General features: G+C 30.9%; 2 protein-coding genes across 2 annotated transcripts; one reads left to right on the top strand and one right to left on the bottom strand.

Annotated features, from left to right (window-relative positions):
- Positions 1-785: 785 nt before the first annotated feature.
- LOC101511038 (abscisic acid 8'-hydroxylase 4) lies at positions 786-3,798 on the top strand. The gene is made up of 10 exons (XM_004501066.4): positions 786-1,083; positions 1,391-1,712; positions 1,884-2,033; positions 2,113-2,299; positions 2,383-2,462; positions 2,567-2,653; positions 2,755-2,833; positions 3,075-3,181; positions 3,347-3,465; positions 3,570-3,798. Exons 1-10 carry the CDS (start codon positions 869-871, stop codon positions 3,688-3,690), a joined length of 1,467 nt encoding a protein of 488 aa, XP_004501123.1. The 5' UTR covers positions 786-868; the 3' UTR covers positions 3,691-3,798.
- Positions 3,799-13,060: 9,262 nt separating this feature from the next.
- Positions 13,061-13,908, bottom strand: LOC101497622 (uncharacterized). The gene has a single exon (XM_004500939.4). The coding sequence runs from the start codon at positions 13,807-13,809 to the stop codon at positions 13,246-13,248; it is 564 nt and encodes a 187-aa protein (XP_004500996.1). The 5' UTR covers positions 13,810-13,908; the 3' UTR covers positions 13,061-13,245.
- Between the last annotated feature and the right edge of the window lie 879 nt (positions 13,909-14,787).

Below are 14,787 nucleotides of genomic sequence, written 5' to 3'. Positions count from 1 at the left end.
CTTATTTTAAAAAATATCGACATTTAATTTTCTCGATAATAAATTAAATGATATATACGAAAACATACTTGATGATGACGTGAAAAATGACAGTGACATAAAATTTTAATTTTCAATTAATTAATGGTATTTTTAAATATGTATGAGATTAATTTTTAATTTCTTTATGATACATGTTTAAAGTATTGATCAAGGTAGGATGACCATAGTTGTCGGAGGAAGATGAACACGGTTTCATTCGATGATTTTAGTTCTTCGATGCAATGGAAGTGCTGCAAGCATTCCTAATTTCCTATGCTCAAGTTAGTGAGTTACGTGGGTCTCCGAAACACTTGTAAAATAAGGCACCATTAAGAAGCAAATTGAACCGTAACATCTCTCTAATAAACCCATGACACGAGTACCTCCATTAATATTAAAGAAAAGGACAAGAAGGAGATCACACTGTTAACTTACATAAACAAATAAGTAAAGTGGTGATCGATGACCAAGTCCACCAAAAATAAAATAATTTGGTATGGCATTGGCATCACTAAGGACCATGACTACCAAATGCTAACTTGATCGTTAACAATATTGCATGACTACTAATGATTATATATCAAGCATGATTAGACTAGTTATCAAATATCTCTCCGTAATCGTTGTTAAGGGCTTACGCATTGTCCCACTTCTATTTCAAAGTGGAACTCGATGTTTCAAATTTTACTCTAGTGTGCTTGTCGGCCATATATATATGATATGATATACAATTCTTAATTCGTCTCACGTGAATATTAAGAAGATGCCAATGTGTATGTATATATATAGCACTAATGGTAAGTAATGTTTATTAATTGAGCATCACCAAAGAAGTAGAGGAATCAAAATGATTTCCCAATTGTGTTACTATGTTGGTGTCTTCTTGGTGGTTTTGTCATGTTTAAAATTTCAGACATTTTGGCGCAAAAACAACAAGTCTAGTTCTGTTGGCATTCCCCCTGGAAATAGAGGATTGCCCTTCATAGGAGAGACGCTGCACTTCATGGCTGCCATCAACTCCAGCAAAGGAGTATATGAATTTGTGCGAATTCGCCGCCTACGGTAATCAAAACTCACTTTAATTCTCATGCTGGTTTTCTCCTTTTAAATCATTATGACAGTTGGAAATTATTCTTTTTTTTCTTCAAATTAAGTGCCAAACACATAAAAATGTACTAAACTAAGTATTGTTTTGCTTTATCATTTAGATTATTTAGATTAATATTGTGTGTGTCACTTTTAAATTATTATAATCTAGTCTTATACATTTATGACAATTGTAATGATTTAGAGTGGACCGAGAATGATGGTCGGATTGGTAGACCGGTAGGAATAGTAGTAATATAGAGGACTTAGGTGTGTCTTGCAGATATGGAAATTGCTTCAAGACCAAGTTATTCGGAGAAACCCATGTTTTTATTTCAAGCAAGGAGTCAGCAAAATTGATTCTGAGGAACGAGGGAGGAAAATTCTCAAAGAAGTACATAAAGTCAATATCCGAGCTTGTGGGTCCCGATAGCTTGCTCTGTGCAGCTCAGCAACATCACAAACTCATTCGTGCTCGTCTCTTCAGTTTGTTCTCAACTCATTCTTTATCTTCCTTTGTTATACTCTTCGATCAACTTGTAATTGAAGCTACAACTAGTTGGAAATGTGGATCCCTTTTGATCATACAAGATGAAGCACTCAAGGTACTTAAATGTGTGACTCTTACTCACACTAGTAATTGTATAGAAAATCCTTAGTTAAGTTTGTGATTATCCTTACTATATGCCTTTTGTTTAGATTAATAATTGTTTTTAAAAAAATAGTTTTTATATTAATTTAAATTTAAACACAAGGGCATGATGTTTGTAATGCAGCTAGCTTGTAAGGCAATGTGCAAGATGCTAGTTAGCATTGAGAGTGGACATGAACTATTGATGATGCAAAAGGATGTTGCTCAAGTGTCTGAAGCAATGCTTGCATTTCCTTTGAGGTTACCCTGGACCAGATTCTACAAGGGCCTTCAGGTAATTATCATTTATACAAATCATCCAAGTTATTTTCAACATAGATTTTTGTAATTTGAACTTACAAGTGATAATGCAGGCTAGAAAAAGAATTATGGACATATTAGAGAAAGAAATCAGTGACAGAAGACGCGGAATCGCAACAAGCCGTGTTGATTTTCTTCAACAACTTTTAGCAAATGAAGATGATAAATTAGAAAAGGGTGAAATTACAAGGCTAACAGATAAAGAGATCAAAGATAATATCTTAACTATGATAATTGCTGGTAAGGAATGCAAGTACTATTTAATCGATTCTGTTGAATATGATGTTCACAACATTTTGATGGATTGAGTTTGAAAATTGCAGGACAGGACACAATAGCAATTGCAATGACATGGATGATCAAATTTGTGGATGAGAATCAGGAGGTTCTTAATGAGCTTAGGGTCAGTGAATTTTTTTCAGCATTTAGTTTTATATTTACTTAGTTTATTCTGTCAATACATTATTCTTGTAATTCACTAAATATTTTGGTTTTCTTATTAAATAGAAGGAGCAACTTCAGATTGAGAAAAAAGGTGGAGGAAGTGTTTATCTTACATTAGAGGCTCTTTCTGAGATGCAATATGGTTCCATGGTATGTATTAAATATTAATTAGTATCTTGTAGTACTTAACTTTATGCAATGAAAGTTTTGGCTGCTTCATCAAATTTACTAGCTTTGTTTCTCACAAACAGGTAGTAAAAGAAGCATTAAGGATGGCTTCTGTAGTGCAATGGCTGCCTAGAGTAGCACTTGAGGACTGTGAAATTGAAGGTTTTTTCACACAAATAATTAATAAATGTCAATTGTTAGAGTTTAATTTTTATATATTGTGGCTGTAAAAAATTTTAAATTTCCATAAATCACAATTAATTACAAGTGTGACTTAAGAAGTTGTTATGATTAAAGTTAAAACATTTTTATTGATCAGAGCCATCAGACAATTATGATTGAGCGAGAGTATAAATAATCTCTACATTTGTATATGAATTAAATCTGATAGTTGTTTATATAGGATTTAAGATGAAGAAAGGGTGGAACATCAATATTGATGCTAGATCAATACACCATGATCCGACTATTCACAGTGACCCTGATGTGTTCAATCCTTCAAGATTTCCTGTGAGTCTATTTCTACCCTCAAGGCCCCTTTTTCCCTCTTGTTTAATCGAACATATTATGCATCATGTGACATTATAAATGGTAAAAAAAAAAGACTATAGTACAGTAAGATTTTAATGTTGACAAATCATGAGATATATAAACTGTTCCACTAAATTATTACAGAGTGAGTCAAAACCAAACAGCTTCTTAGCATTTGGAATTGGAGGAAGAATGTGCCTTGGGAAGAACATGGCTAAAGCAATGATGTTGGTGTTTCTCTACCGTGTCATAAGCAGTTTCAAGTGTGTATCATTGATCACATATATTATTCATTTGATTTTAGTCAAAATGTTGATCTAATGAATGTGTGATTAGTAAGTAAATAGTTGTAATGTATGTATTTCAGGTGGAAGGTGATTGATTCTGACTCAAGTATTCAGAAATTAGCGCTTTTTACCAAACTTAAGAGTGGATATCCAATACGTTTGATATCTGTGAAGGACTATACAGACAAAAAAACTGTGTGAGGACTTGAAGGCTAACTCACAAACAATCTTGTACTATCGTAATTACTGCTTATCTATTGTTAATGATATTTTGTGTGTGTGTATAATATATATTTATTTGCTTTTTTTTTTTATGTATGTCATGTTCTTACCACATTAGCAAATCAGAATTAACTCAATTGGTTAACCAACCATCATATTAGAGATGCTAAAATTATCCAAGGAAACTCTCTAATGAAGTTACCATCGATCCACTTCAAGGCTCATGCATCCTGAACAGTTTTGTGACTCTGGAATTTATTAATTTCAAACAAAGCCAAAGATTAATGTTTAATCCAAAAGAAAACAACATTAGAAGCAGACAACATAAATCATGTGAGCAAATGGTTACTTGAAAAACATAAAGCATCTATAGTCGGCGGTTGTATATAGTATTTTAGATAAACTATGTGGGGACAAACATTATCTGTTTTCATGAATTTGTTGCAGTTTGGATATTAATTATAACTTTCTCAATAAGTCATTCTAATTTTTATAGGTTAGGAATTAGGATGCTGACCTTATTATAGCTCTTTAACCTACCTAGTATTGTATTGTATCTAGCGGGTGGTGGTCTTCTCAAATATAATAAATCAATTCCTAATTAATTATGGATTTCTCATGTGTTGAGGAGAAGAAATAATATGAGAAACAGATTTGTTACTTTGAGACACAAATTTGATAAAAATTTAGATGATTAATATATTGAGTTAATTTTGTTTACCGGATGGTTAGTGAATATATAATAAAACATCGCAACTTATTAATCATCTATTAATTATAATTAATTATAATTTTGAATTTTATCAACCATAATTTTCAATTTTTATATGTATATTTGAACACAAATTATAATTAATATTATGTATATTTGAATACAATTTGAATGGATAACATATTTTATATATATTTAATATAAACACCTAAAAATCATACCACCAATGAAGTTTAAAATTGTGATTTATTAAATTTAATGTATTCTTAAATAAATTATGGCATCTTGTTATATTCATTCATCATTAAAACAGTAACTACATATTATCATTTTCACAATAACTATTAAATTATAATTTAGTCAATAAAAATTGATGTATTTAGTTTATAACATAGATCAAATACATCAATTTTTGTTGATCAAATTATAATTCAAATATATCTTATAAAAAAATATTAAAGAGTATTTAATTGCATTAAATATTCAAATTATTGTTGACATTGCTATCAAATTTGTGTAAAAAAAAATTACATTAGAAATAATGAAATTTGTAGCAAGTTGGTGGAGATTGAAGAGTCCCTTATATAATGTATATATGAAACGGCTGCATTTGATGGAGCAGTTGCGCATGGTTTGGTATAGAAAAGAGTTCAAATTGGCATTTCTACCCACTTAAAAATGGGCCGCATGCAGGCCCACCGGGAAAAAAACAAAGCTAAGCAAGAAAATTAACCCTCAACAAGTAGCTGAGGGGGATGACAAGGCAAAACCAGTGGACAAGGGTGGTAATAAATTATTCAACATAGCATAGAGACAAAGAGAATAATATATCTGGCTTGTAAATGAACAAAAATGAGAGGAAAAAATTGCTTTCAAATTTAGGTCCTTTTTGGATTAGTTTGTTCACTTTTTCGAAACATAATATATATATATGATTTAAAAGTTTCTTTTTTTATATATAAACAAGTGTGATTAATAATAACAAGCAATTGGATGAGTCAGGTGACAAGGACAAGGTTCTGCTTCAGCTGAAATTTAAAAATATATATGATCAACTATATAACTTGTAACACAAGAAAGCTCATATGTTGTAATATCAAAAGAAATTACCATCTCATCTTAATCCAAAATTGAGATTTGTTTATTAAAATGTATTTTGGTATAATCTAAATCCAATAGTATTAGGGGCCATGTGTAAGTACGGTATGGTTGGAAGGGGTAGCCAATCCAAAATAATTTGAAGTTGTTCATTTTTTTGCTTATTAATTGAGTATGGTAGGGTGAAGTTTTAGAAGCATAAAAGGTTGGTTCCATGGGGACAGAAAATACAAGAGAAGATATGTTGGGTGGTAAATAAACAAGACTATATTAAAAATTATTCTTGGCTATGACATGACAGTGGATAATAGCCAGCTACTTTTGTTATAAAGAATCTAAAATAACCTAACAGTGCATTATTTTTGTTATTCTAATTCCAACCACCATCGCATAAACTTTTCTTTTTATATATCCTGTTTGTGTTCGTGTAGTATTTTCGTTAGTTTTAAAATGGGTCCCATGAAGCACAGTACAAGTATAATGTCAAAACACGAATTGGAAGCTAACTAGAAGACATTTAATTAAAATATTTTGTATACATGTTTTTCTACACAATACAGCCTTCAGCCATAAGTCCCCACTTTAAAAGCAAAAAAACAAAAACCAAAAAATGTTCTATTTTTAGCTATCAAGCCCTCATCGGTGTTAATGGAATATATATACAAGAGAACCCTGCCAAATTAATTATGTGTTACTCAAAGTTTGCTTAGTTTACCGAGTGAGAAAATATCTAGTATGTGACAATTACCAAAATTGATTTTTCACTCAGAAAATTAGACCTGTGACGTATATTGATATAAATCTGGATCAACTTAACAAGCTTGAGCGTGGACATACGAATTACTAGTACGTTCTTGAATCAATCTAAATAAAACTAGTAACATAAAAGAGTACAGGTAATAGTGTCACGTTTGTAAGTGTTGAATGAATTATAATATTGTCATGAGACTCATCCTAAATTTTTGTTATAAAAAAATAGTTAAATAAGTTCTTTTGATTCAAATAAGATTTTGAAATTTTGATTTTAATTCCATTAAAAAAATCATATATTTTAATTTTTATAAAATTATTCTACATATTATTTTAGTTCTTATTGAAACGAATTAATCTTTAATTTTTAAATTTTTCAAATAATCTTTTGCATATATAAATTGTGACGGGTTTTTTTAAAAAATCCATCATTTATTCAATTTTAATTGAATGTTAGTGTAAAATTAATTTACACTTACGGAACATTGTGCTAATACTTTTTCTTAATATTTTATTTACAATTAAATTTAAATTATACATTATTATAACTTTCTTATCACATAAGTAAACTAAAATTTAATTAAAAAATTACTAATTATCAACAAAATAACAAAAGTGTTAAAAAATGAAAGATTAAAATTGTGGGGAAAAAATAACAAAAGTGTTAATTTGATAAAATAAAAGGATGCATTTTAGTTTTTTTTAAATGGATCACTCCCATTTTGATCCTAATATTAAAATAAATGAAAAAGGTAATTGTTGATTTATTACTATCCTTAGTATTAATTTTTTCAATCGAAGAGAGTATCCCACTAATTCTGCTGTGCATCAAACATCAAATATTATATTTCTTTTCAAATTTAATTACACATTTTATTTAGCGTCAATTATACCATTATTATCAAATGAAAATAATAATTACTAAGAATAGAAAATAGTAGAACCCGCATTAAACCCTTTAAGAATTGGGATCAAAATGAAATATTACAATTCCGTATAAATTACATAGTCAACTAAAAAAATATGGACTATGATTCTTCACTAATTAAAACCCTAATTTTTTATTCATTAATATTAGATTATTTTCCATAATTTTATGGAATAAAAGCGAAATACTCTGTTTTTTGGGATCAAAGTTGTTCCTCCCATTGCCTCCTCTTATGTTTAGCAATGAAATCCTCTACAGTGCGGTTAAATTCTTCTTTACTCAAATTTTCAACATAACACAACCTTCTCTCTGCTTTCTTCTTTACACACGTCTTAACTCTCTTCAACTCTCTCCGTTCATCCGCCACCACTCGCCGCTCATAACTCTCCGATTGAACTCTCCGGTAACACTTTCCCTCCAAAACCTTCTCCCCCTTCTTTCTCAACTTCGTGCAACACGTCCTCGTAGTGCTCTCAGTAACCATCGTATCGGTTTCCGCGAAAACCGGAAACGACACTCCAACTTCCGAATTGGAAACAATCACTTTCTCCGGCGAAGATATCACCGGATTTTTAACAAACTCCGGTGCGGTAATTTTAAAACATTTGTTGTAGTCGTTGGCGGAGATGTTACTTACTACTACATTGGTATTTTTATTGGAGAGTATATAGAGAAAGAGTATGATGGCATTGAGAATCAAAAAAGCAAAGAAAGAGTTGTTGAAGACGGAAATGATAAGAGAATAGAGATGAGATAATGATTGAAGTGTGAAAGGGAAGAAAGAATATCGCCAAAAAAGCAAGAGAGTGGCTAAAATATTAATCAAATGAAAAATGTTTTCAAGAGTATGGTTCAAATAAAATCTTTTAATGGAATTGGTTTTTCTGTAGTTAACGGTTTGGTTTTCACAGGAAGCCATTGAAAGGTGTGAAGGACTTTAATGTTGTAATGTTGGAGTGAAGCAAAAGGTGTCATATCCAAAAGAGTTTGAAGTTGTTTATATAGACAACAAAAATGGCAGGTCATTGTCGCGCAAAATATTAGCCAATTATTTTTGTGTTAAACTTTCATATATCAGGAAACATTAACAAACAATTACTAGTATAGAAACATTTTCAAAATAATAAATAATAAAATTTCATAAATAGTTTGATTTCATTAGATAAATTTATATTAAAGCTAATATCTAATTACCAGGTTACCATAATTGGTTTAAGAGAATTATTTTTCATAACCATTCAAAAATACTATGTCAAGTGTTTATGTCCACACAAAAAATTAAATAAGCTATTTCTAAGTCAATCCAAACGCATCCTTTACTGTGTATATAATAATTATTATAAATATCATCTCTCAAAAAAATAAGTTGTAAATTAACTTTTCATTTTTTGTTATCTTATTATTTATTTTTTGCCCATAGAATGATTAAGAGGAGCAAAAATTCTAAGAAATTACGGCATTTGGTAACATTAGCCATTAGATATATGCTTTTATTTTTTTAAATATATTGTTCTAATATATTTTATGATGTTATTTAATCTATTTGAGTAATATTTTTTTTTATTTAAATGTAATGTGTACTTATTCAAAAATCATGTAAAGTGTATGAAACACTCACTAGCTTGATTGATCATTGTTTCCTTTTTCATTTACCATTATTTGTTTACTAGTATTTTTGGAAGAAACCCAAATTAAGATATATGTATCTAATTCTTCAACCACAATTTATTTATTTAAAGTGACATTTTTGTATAGGTCTTGCTTTATTTATTTATTTATGTTTTACAAGCAAACAAATTATTAAACGGAGTGCACGAGGTACTCTAACACGATATGTATTACACACATCACAGATCAATGTTTACATGAAATTGGTTTTAAATAACTCAACCGGTTCATACACTAATCAGGAATTAATAAAAGAAAAAATTAACATCATGAGGATAAAAATTAGACGTTTGTCACCGTAAAATTATTTTTTAATATAAATTTATTGTTTGTCACTGTAAAATTATTTTTTAATATAAATTTATCGCTTTTGATTTTTTAACCAATGTGATATCGCACTTATTATTGTTCTTTTATTTTATTAGTTACTATATTTTTCAAGAAGGTTTGCCTAGGAGAGTAGGACAAATGGATTAAATAAAGGTTATATAATTAAATATTTCCCCCTCTGCCCTTTTTCTGTTCTCCACCAGGGTAAGCATACCTTTTGTCTTAAGAAAACTCGTCTATTATATGAATAAAATTGATGAGAAAGCAAAAAGAGAAGAAACTCGCAACTAAACCCAATCCACTAGTGAAGAAAAAGAGTAATCAATTATTGAAGTCATGTAAAGGAGAGGACCAAAAACCTAAAAGTAAAAGCTCATATTCACTCGCCAGGAATGTGAAATTATCCAATTTGACATGTCAAGTTAGCATGAATTTCCCAAAAAGAAGCAGAACGTGGAAGTTTGAAAGAACAAAATAAGAAGGTTCATGAATTGATCATAGGAGGACCTCACATTGCGTTGTGCTACAACTAACCACTCATGGTCACGGAACAAAGAAAACATAGATGCATGAAACCCATGAAAATTTGGAGAATAGAAATGTATTGAATTCCCATAGGCCACATACTACATATCCACTACGTGACATATATTATAAACTTTTTACACCAAAAACTATAAACTTTTTACACCCAAAAATACTTTGTAGTACACATAAAAAATACAATTTTACAATTTTTGTGTTGTTTAAATGTGTGTTTTTGAACAAAAACACGAATTTTTCTGTTCAAAACTGTATCTTTCAAATAAGACAACTGATTTGCCTGTTGGGTGAATTTGCTCACTCTATATGTCTATGTACTATTAAATATACATTCATTTTACAATTTTTTTGTTTAATTTTTTTAAAAAAAAAAGTAAAATACTGAAATGTTGTAATAGTAAGAGTTAAATATGAAAATGCATAAATTTGAAGGTTTTAATTTTAAAAAGAACAAAATTAAAATATTTGATAAAAACATTCAATAATAAGTTGTGATTGTGTCGGTTAAAAAAATTACATATCAATGAAAACATTTAAAAATGTAAACATAGATTTTTTTTATGATAAAAAAAATTAAGATGAAGAGATAATGTCAGTTAGAAATATAAATTTTGATTAAACAATATGATGATTGTCATATTAAACTAGGTATCAAATTGAAAATAGCTCGACTAATCGAGGTTACCTCACCATAGGTTGATCAAAAAGTGAGCCAACCAGACCTTGTTCACTTTTTGAGTTTTTTGTTACAACGTTGGCTCACTTAAATACAAAAAATAAAAAGTTTTAAAGATATTACATTTTATTGGAAAAAAATGTGATAAATTTAAGAAAAAAGATAAGTGAGTCCACCCTGTTCAAGTCCACATTAGCCTACAAGTGAGCAGGGTCAAAATAACCTGGGCTAGGTTGGATTGACTCATGAGTTAAGATGACACATGTTAATTATAGTTTCAAGGGGGTCCTTAGGTTGGAGTAGGGAGATTAATCTAGCGTGACTCAAATGTGTCTTGCTTCATAGACCATAGTCAACGCTGTGGAGGAGTTGGTTTAACATGAACCGAAGCTCAATTGAACCATGTCATATTTTTAAGTTTGGAGTTCCAATCAATGACCTTAAACAAGAACATCAAACTTGGTAAGAAAGGCTTATAACAACCTTATTAAAGTTTGCTTCACCTCCAATAAGTGTAATACCTCTATTCATTTGCTCTAGGGTAAAACCTTGTATCTACCATTAACTATCTTATCAGCATACTTAGTGCAAAATTCAGTTAAACACGTGTCATATGTTGGCAATTTATTCAGGAGTTGAGGTTAAGTAGTTGCCCAACCACCAACGGGCTCTTATCTTTGCAAAGTAAAAATATAGTAGGCATCTACATTATTAGAGATGTTCATGGGTATGGATTAACCTGGGATTGCGGTCATCCAAACCAATTCAACTCGCATTTTGACCCAACCTATTCAAGTTTGGATCTAACCCAAACCAACCCATTTGAACTCAATGATGTCTGATTTAGATAGCAGATTTAACATTTTGAACCCACGAAATACGACCTAGATCCGTGTATACCCCCTATGCATGATGGAGCCCACATGGAAGAGGCCAAGGGCACTTCTCCTATGGTCATCAACTATAAACTTGGCAAATATGGTACCAATGTGCTTTCTATCACACAACTTTAAAGGTTCATTGTGGGTGCTATCCAATAATCAATCATAATTAACCAAACAAAAAAATCCTACAATGTAAACAAAGTCTACATTTCCTCTCTTATCCTTTGGAATCTCAATGGAGTGTGGTTATAAGAATTCTATGCATGATGATGACTTCATAAAGTCGCAGCCAAAGTCAATGAGCCTGGGGATTGCAGGTAAACCTTTGGTTCCTCCAACTGTTTAGGCAAAATCACATCCCTGATTAAGATCAATTAACCAAACTTCTAGTGTATAGTAGCCAAATGCATTTGGTTATATACAATTATAGTCTCATAGTCACTCGACTCACTTCTGTACATAATAGACTGTGCATCAGACAGTCTGTTAGAAGCAGTTAGTTTGATTATATATAGTCAGCAAGGCAGTTAGGACTTAGTACAGTATGCAGACTCTTCTCTCTGTATAAGCTTTCAATGCACACAAACATCATTCAAGCAGTTAAACCTTACCTTCTCACTTGAACTATCTCAATTTTCTGATTTACATTTATAAATCAAGGTAATATGAATCATGTAAGGTAAAAGATAATTCTGTATCAATTCATCTCAGTATATATATCATCATGCGTGTGCACCAATCAGTTTTATTTTTTTCAGCACCAATGAGAACGGCTCAGTGGCCAATAATGCTATCTTGCTTTAAAGAAGAAAGTAAATAGCAAATGAAAAAAATAAACTAACATGTTACTATTCAACCAATCCTCTTATTGAGAAGCTGGCAACAGGTCACAGAAATGTTCGTGACACATAACCTTGATTCGGCACTGAAAATAGTTCCTCAAATGTTTTATTTTTTGGTGGCATGCGAGAGTTCTATGTGGTAACAAGTCCGAGATTGCCATTTTGATTACACCCCCGTTGTTAATAATGACATAATATTACAGCAAATAACAAGTAATAAGCATCCAGAAGTTTATTGAATTAGTCTGACTAAGCGCATAATTTCAATTATACCATATGTAAAAACTAAGCTCACCAAGTCACCATATTGATTATGCCCCCCCGACTTTAATCATGACAGAAAAACAACACAACAATAGTTTCAGTTAACAACGTACAAGTAACAACATGTAATACCTAAGCACTGTGAAGTGTATATAATGCAGAAAAAACATCTGGAAAAGACACATCTGTACTATAACATCACAACAGAAATTAGAATAAAACATATTTTTTTGCAACAGAAGACTTGTGGCTAGCACCCAAATCCAAGGTTTATTTAGCAACCAACAAATATAAAACTGCAATTTAGCCTTCCAGAATAAAACTGCATTTTAGCCTTCTACATTTACAATAGTTCAACTAAACTAGATGTATAAACCATGGCTGAGGCAGCAAGTTAATTATCACTCTTAGAATTTGGGTTGGGTTACCCTACAACACCAGTTCATAAAGTGAGGATTGTCTCACTTATAAACACATTTTTAGGTCACGGCTCATCTCGTGTGGGACTCTTAACACCAGTCTCACAGAATGAGATCAAGGCAACAAAGAAAAACTTGACCATTAAACCAATCTCAAAAGACTAAGGAAGTAAAAAGAGTAGATAAGATTCAAATTATAAAAAGTAACCAAAATTAAATAATGCAATTGACTGGATGAAAATATAACCATACTCACTATAATACTTAGACAAAATTTAATGAGATTCCAAAATATCTGAGAATCAATTTTACACTGATCCAGATCAAAAAACAAAAGACCCACTAACATAAAGAAAAAGATACACCAATACAACGATGACCCAGAAGTCAAATTTCGTAAAAATCGAAAATTTAAATGTTTCAGAGCTCATCCTCCATCCTCAAATACTCTCCAATATCACCCTGATGCAGCACAACAATACCATTGGGATCCAACTTCCTACAATCCTGTGTAGATTTAGCAGCTACCCCAAAACCCAAAGGCACATCAGACATAGAAAAAACGACAACGCCATCACCAGGAGCAATGTTTTCAGTGATTCTACCCAACGCACTTTTCAACACATGGTTACCATACAAAAACGACATCTCCGAAGTGGGTTTAAGCCATACCTTGTGTTTCGCATTCGCGGCAAGCAAGTTGAGTGCTTGAACCGTGAGATGGAAGTTTCCACCGTGTGTGTATTTTCCGATGCAGGTTCCGAGTGAAACGATATTGGGTCTTGCGAAGTTAGTTGCTCGTTTAACGAGGGATTCGCTGCAGTAGAAGATTTTGTTTTTGTGGAGACGGAAGCAGTAGCGACCAGGGTTTGAATCGGGACCTTCGTGTGAGGGATTCTCGACAAGGTTTTTGAGGTTGTTTCCGACGAATTTGAAGAGCTTCTCGAAGACGACGCTCGTTTCTTGCTCGTCCAAAGGTCTCATTTTTTTTCTTTTGCTTTGTTTCTTCGCTGCTAATGTGTCTTTCTAGGGTTTATGCAATTGGGGTTTTTCGTTTTTCGTTTTTCGTTTTCTTTTTTATTTTAGTTTTATTTTATTATATATCATAATTATTGCGGACTTTTATTTTGGTCAAGTTATTAACTTATTATTGCGGGCTTTGGAATTGGGTTGTATACTTGTATTTGAAGCAACGATATAAGGGATTTTATTTTTTTGCTGTAAGAAAAAACGATATAAAGGAGTTTTACCTTTCACTCTACACTTTTTCAAAAGTCCTCTTAAATTCATTCTTTATTTTAATTTTTTTTAAATTAATCAATTTGAACAATTTGTTTGGATTGAATCAGGAGGTGTAAATATTAATTTAAGATTTTTACATTTTTAGATTCATCAAACTTGGAGACATTAGATATTTATTTGAATTTTTTTTATATCTCCATAATGATTTAGGGTATAAAAAAATCTGAAAAAATTTAAAATTAGTATTTGCATCTTCTGATAGATCAATCCAGACAAAATCTTTTAGAATTAATTAATTTGAGAGTAGGGTTGAAATTTAAAAAATAACAATAATTAAAGGTTTTTGATAATATAAAAGGGTAGAAGGAGAAACCTCCAAAATGGAATAATTAACTAAGAATTACTTTGGCACTATGGTTTAAAACATGGTAGAAAATTTGGGCTGGATTATTAATTTGGGTTCAATTTTTTAAAAGCTCAGTGACTTCAATCTCATAATTAATCTCAACTGGTATAAAATTCTCAAATTTAGACGTGAATTTGGATGTATACAACATTATAAAAATCACTAATTTCATACTGTATGTAAATGCACTTTTAGATAACGTACGGTGTAAAGTGCACACTTGCAAAAAACATTGAAAACTAATAGTAGTGATGGCGGGGTAGAAAGTATTCAAAGTAGATCACAAATTATTTATAGCAAATAAGACATTGATA

Source organism: Cicer arietinum, chromosome 5 (assembly GCF_000331145.2).
Source record: "Cicer arietinum cultivar CDC Frontier isolate Library 1 chromosome 5, Cicar.CDCFrontier_v2.0, whole genome shotgun sequence".
In the NCBI taxonomy this organism is placed as follows: Eukaryota; Viridiplantae; Streptophyta; class Magnoliopsida; order Fabales; family Fabaceae; genus Cicer; species Cicer arietinum.
This window is presented reverse-complemented; position numbering and strand designations above follow the sequence as displayed.

Bases quoted from the DNA above. Each gene is read 5' to 3' on its own strand.
- LOC101511038 (XM_004501066.4), top strand. From the start codon at position 869: ATGATTTCCCAATTGTGTTACTATGTTGGTGTCTTCTTGGTGGTTTTG. The intron at 2,034-2,112 runs GTAATTATCATT...GTGATAATGCAG, and splicing joins GATTCTACAAGGGCCTTCAG to GCTAGAAAAAGAATTATGGA. The intron at 2,654-2,754 runs GTATGTATTAAA...TCTCACAAACAG, and splicing joins AGATGCAATATGGTTCCATG to GTAGTAAAAGAAGCATTAAG.
- LOC101497622 (XM_004500939.4), bottom strand. From the start codon at position 13,809: ATGAGACCTTTGGACGAGCAAGAAACGAGCGTCGTCTTCGAGAAGCTC.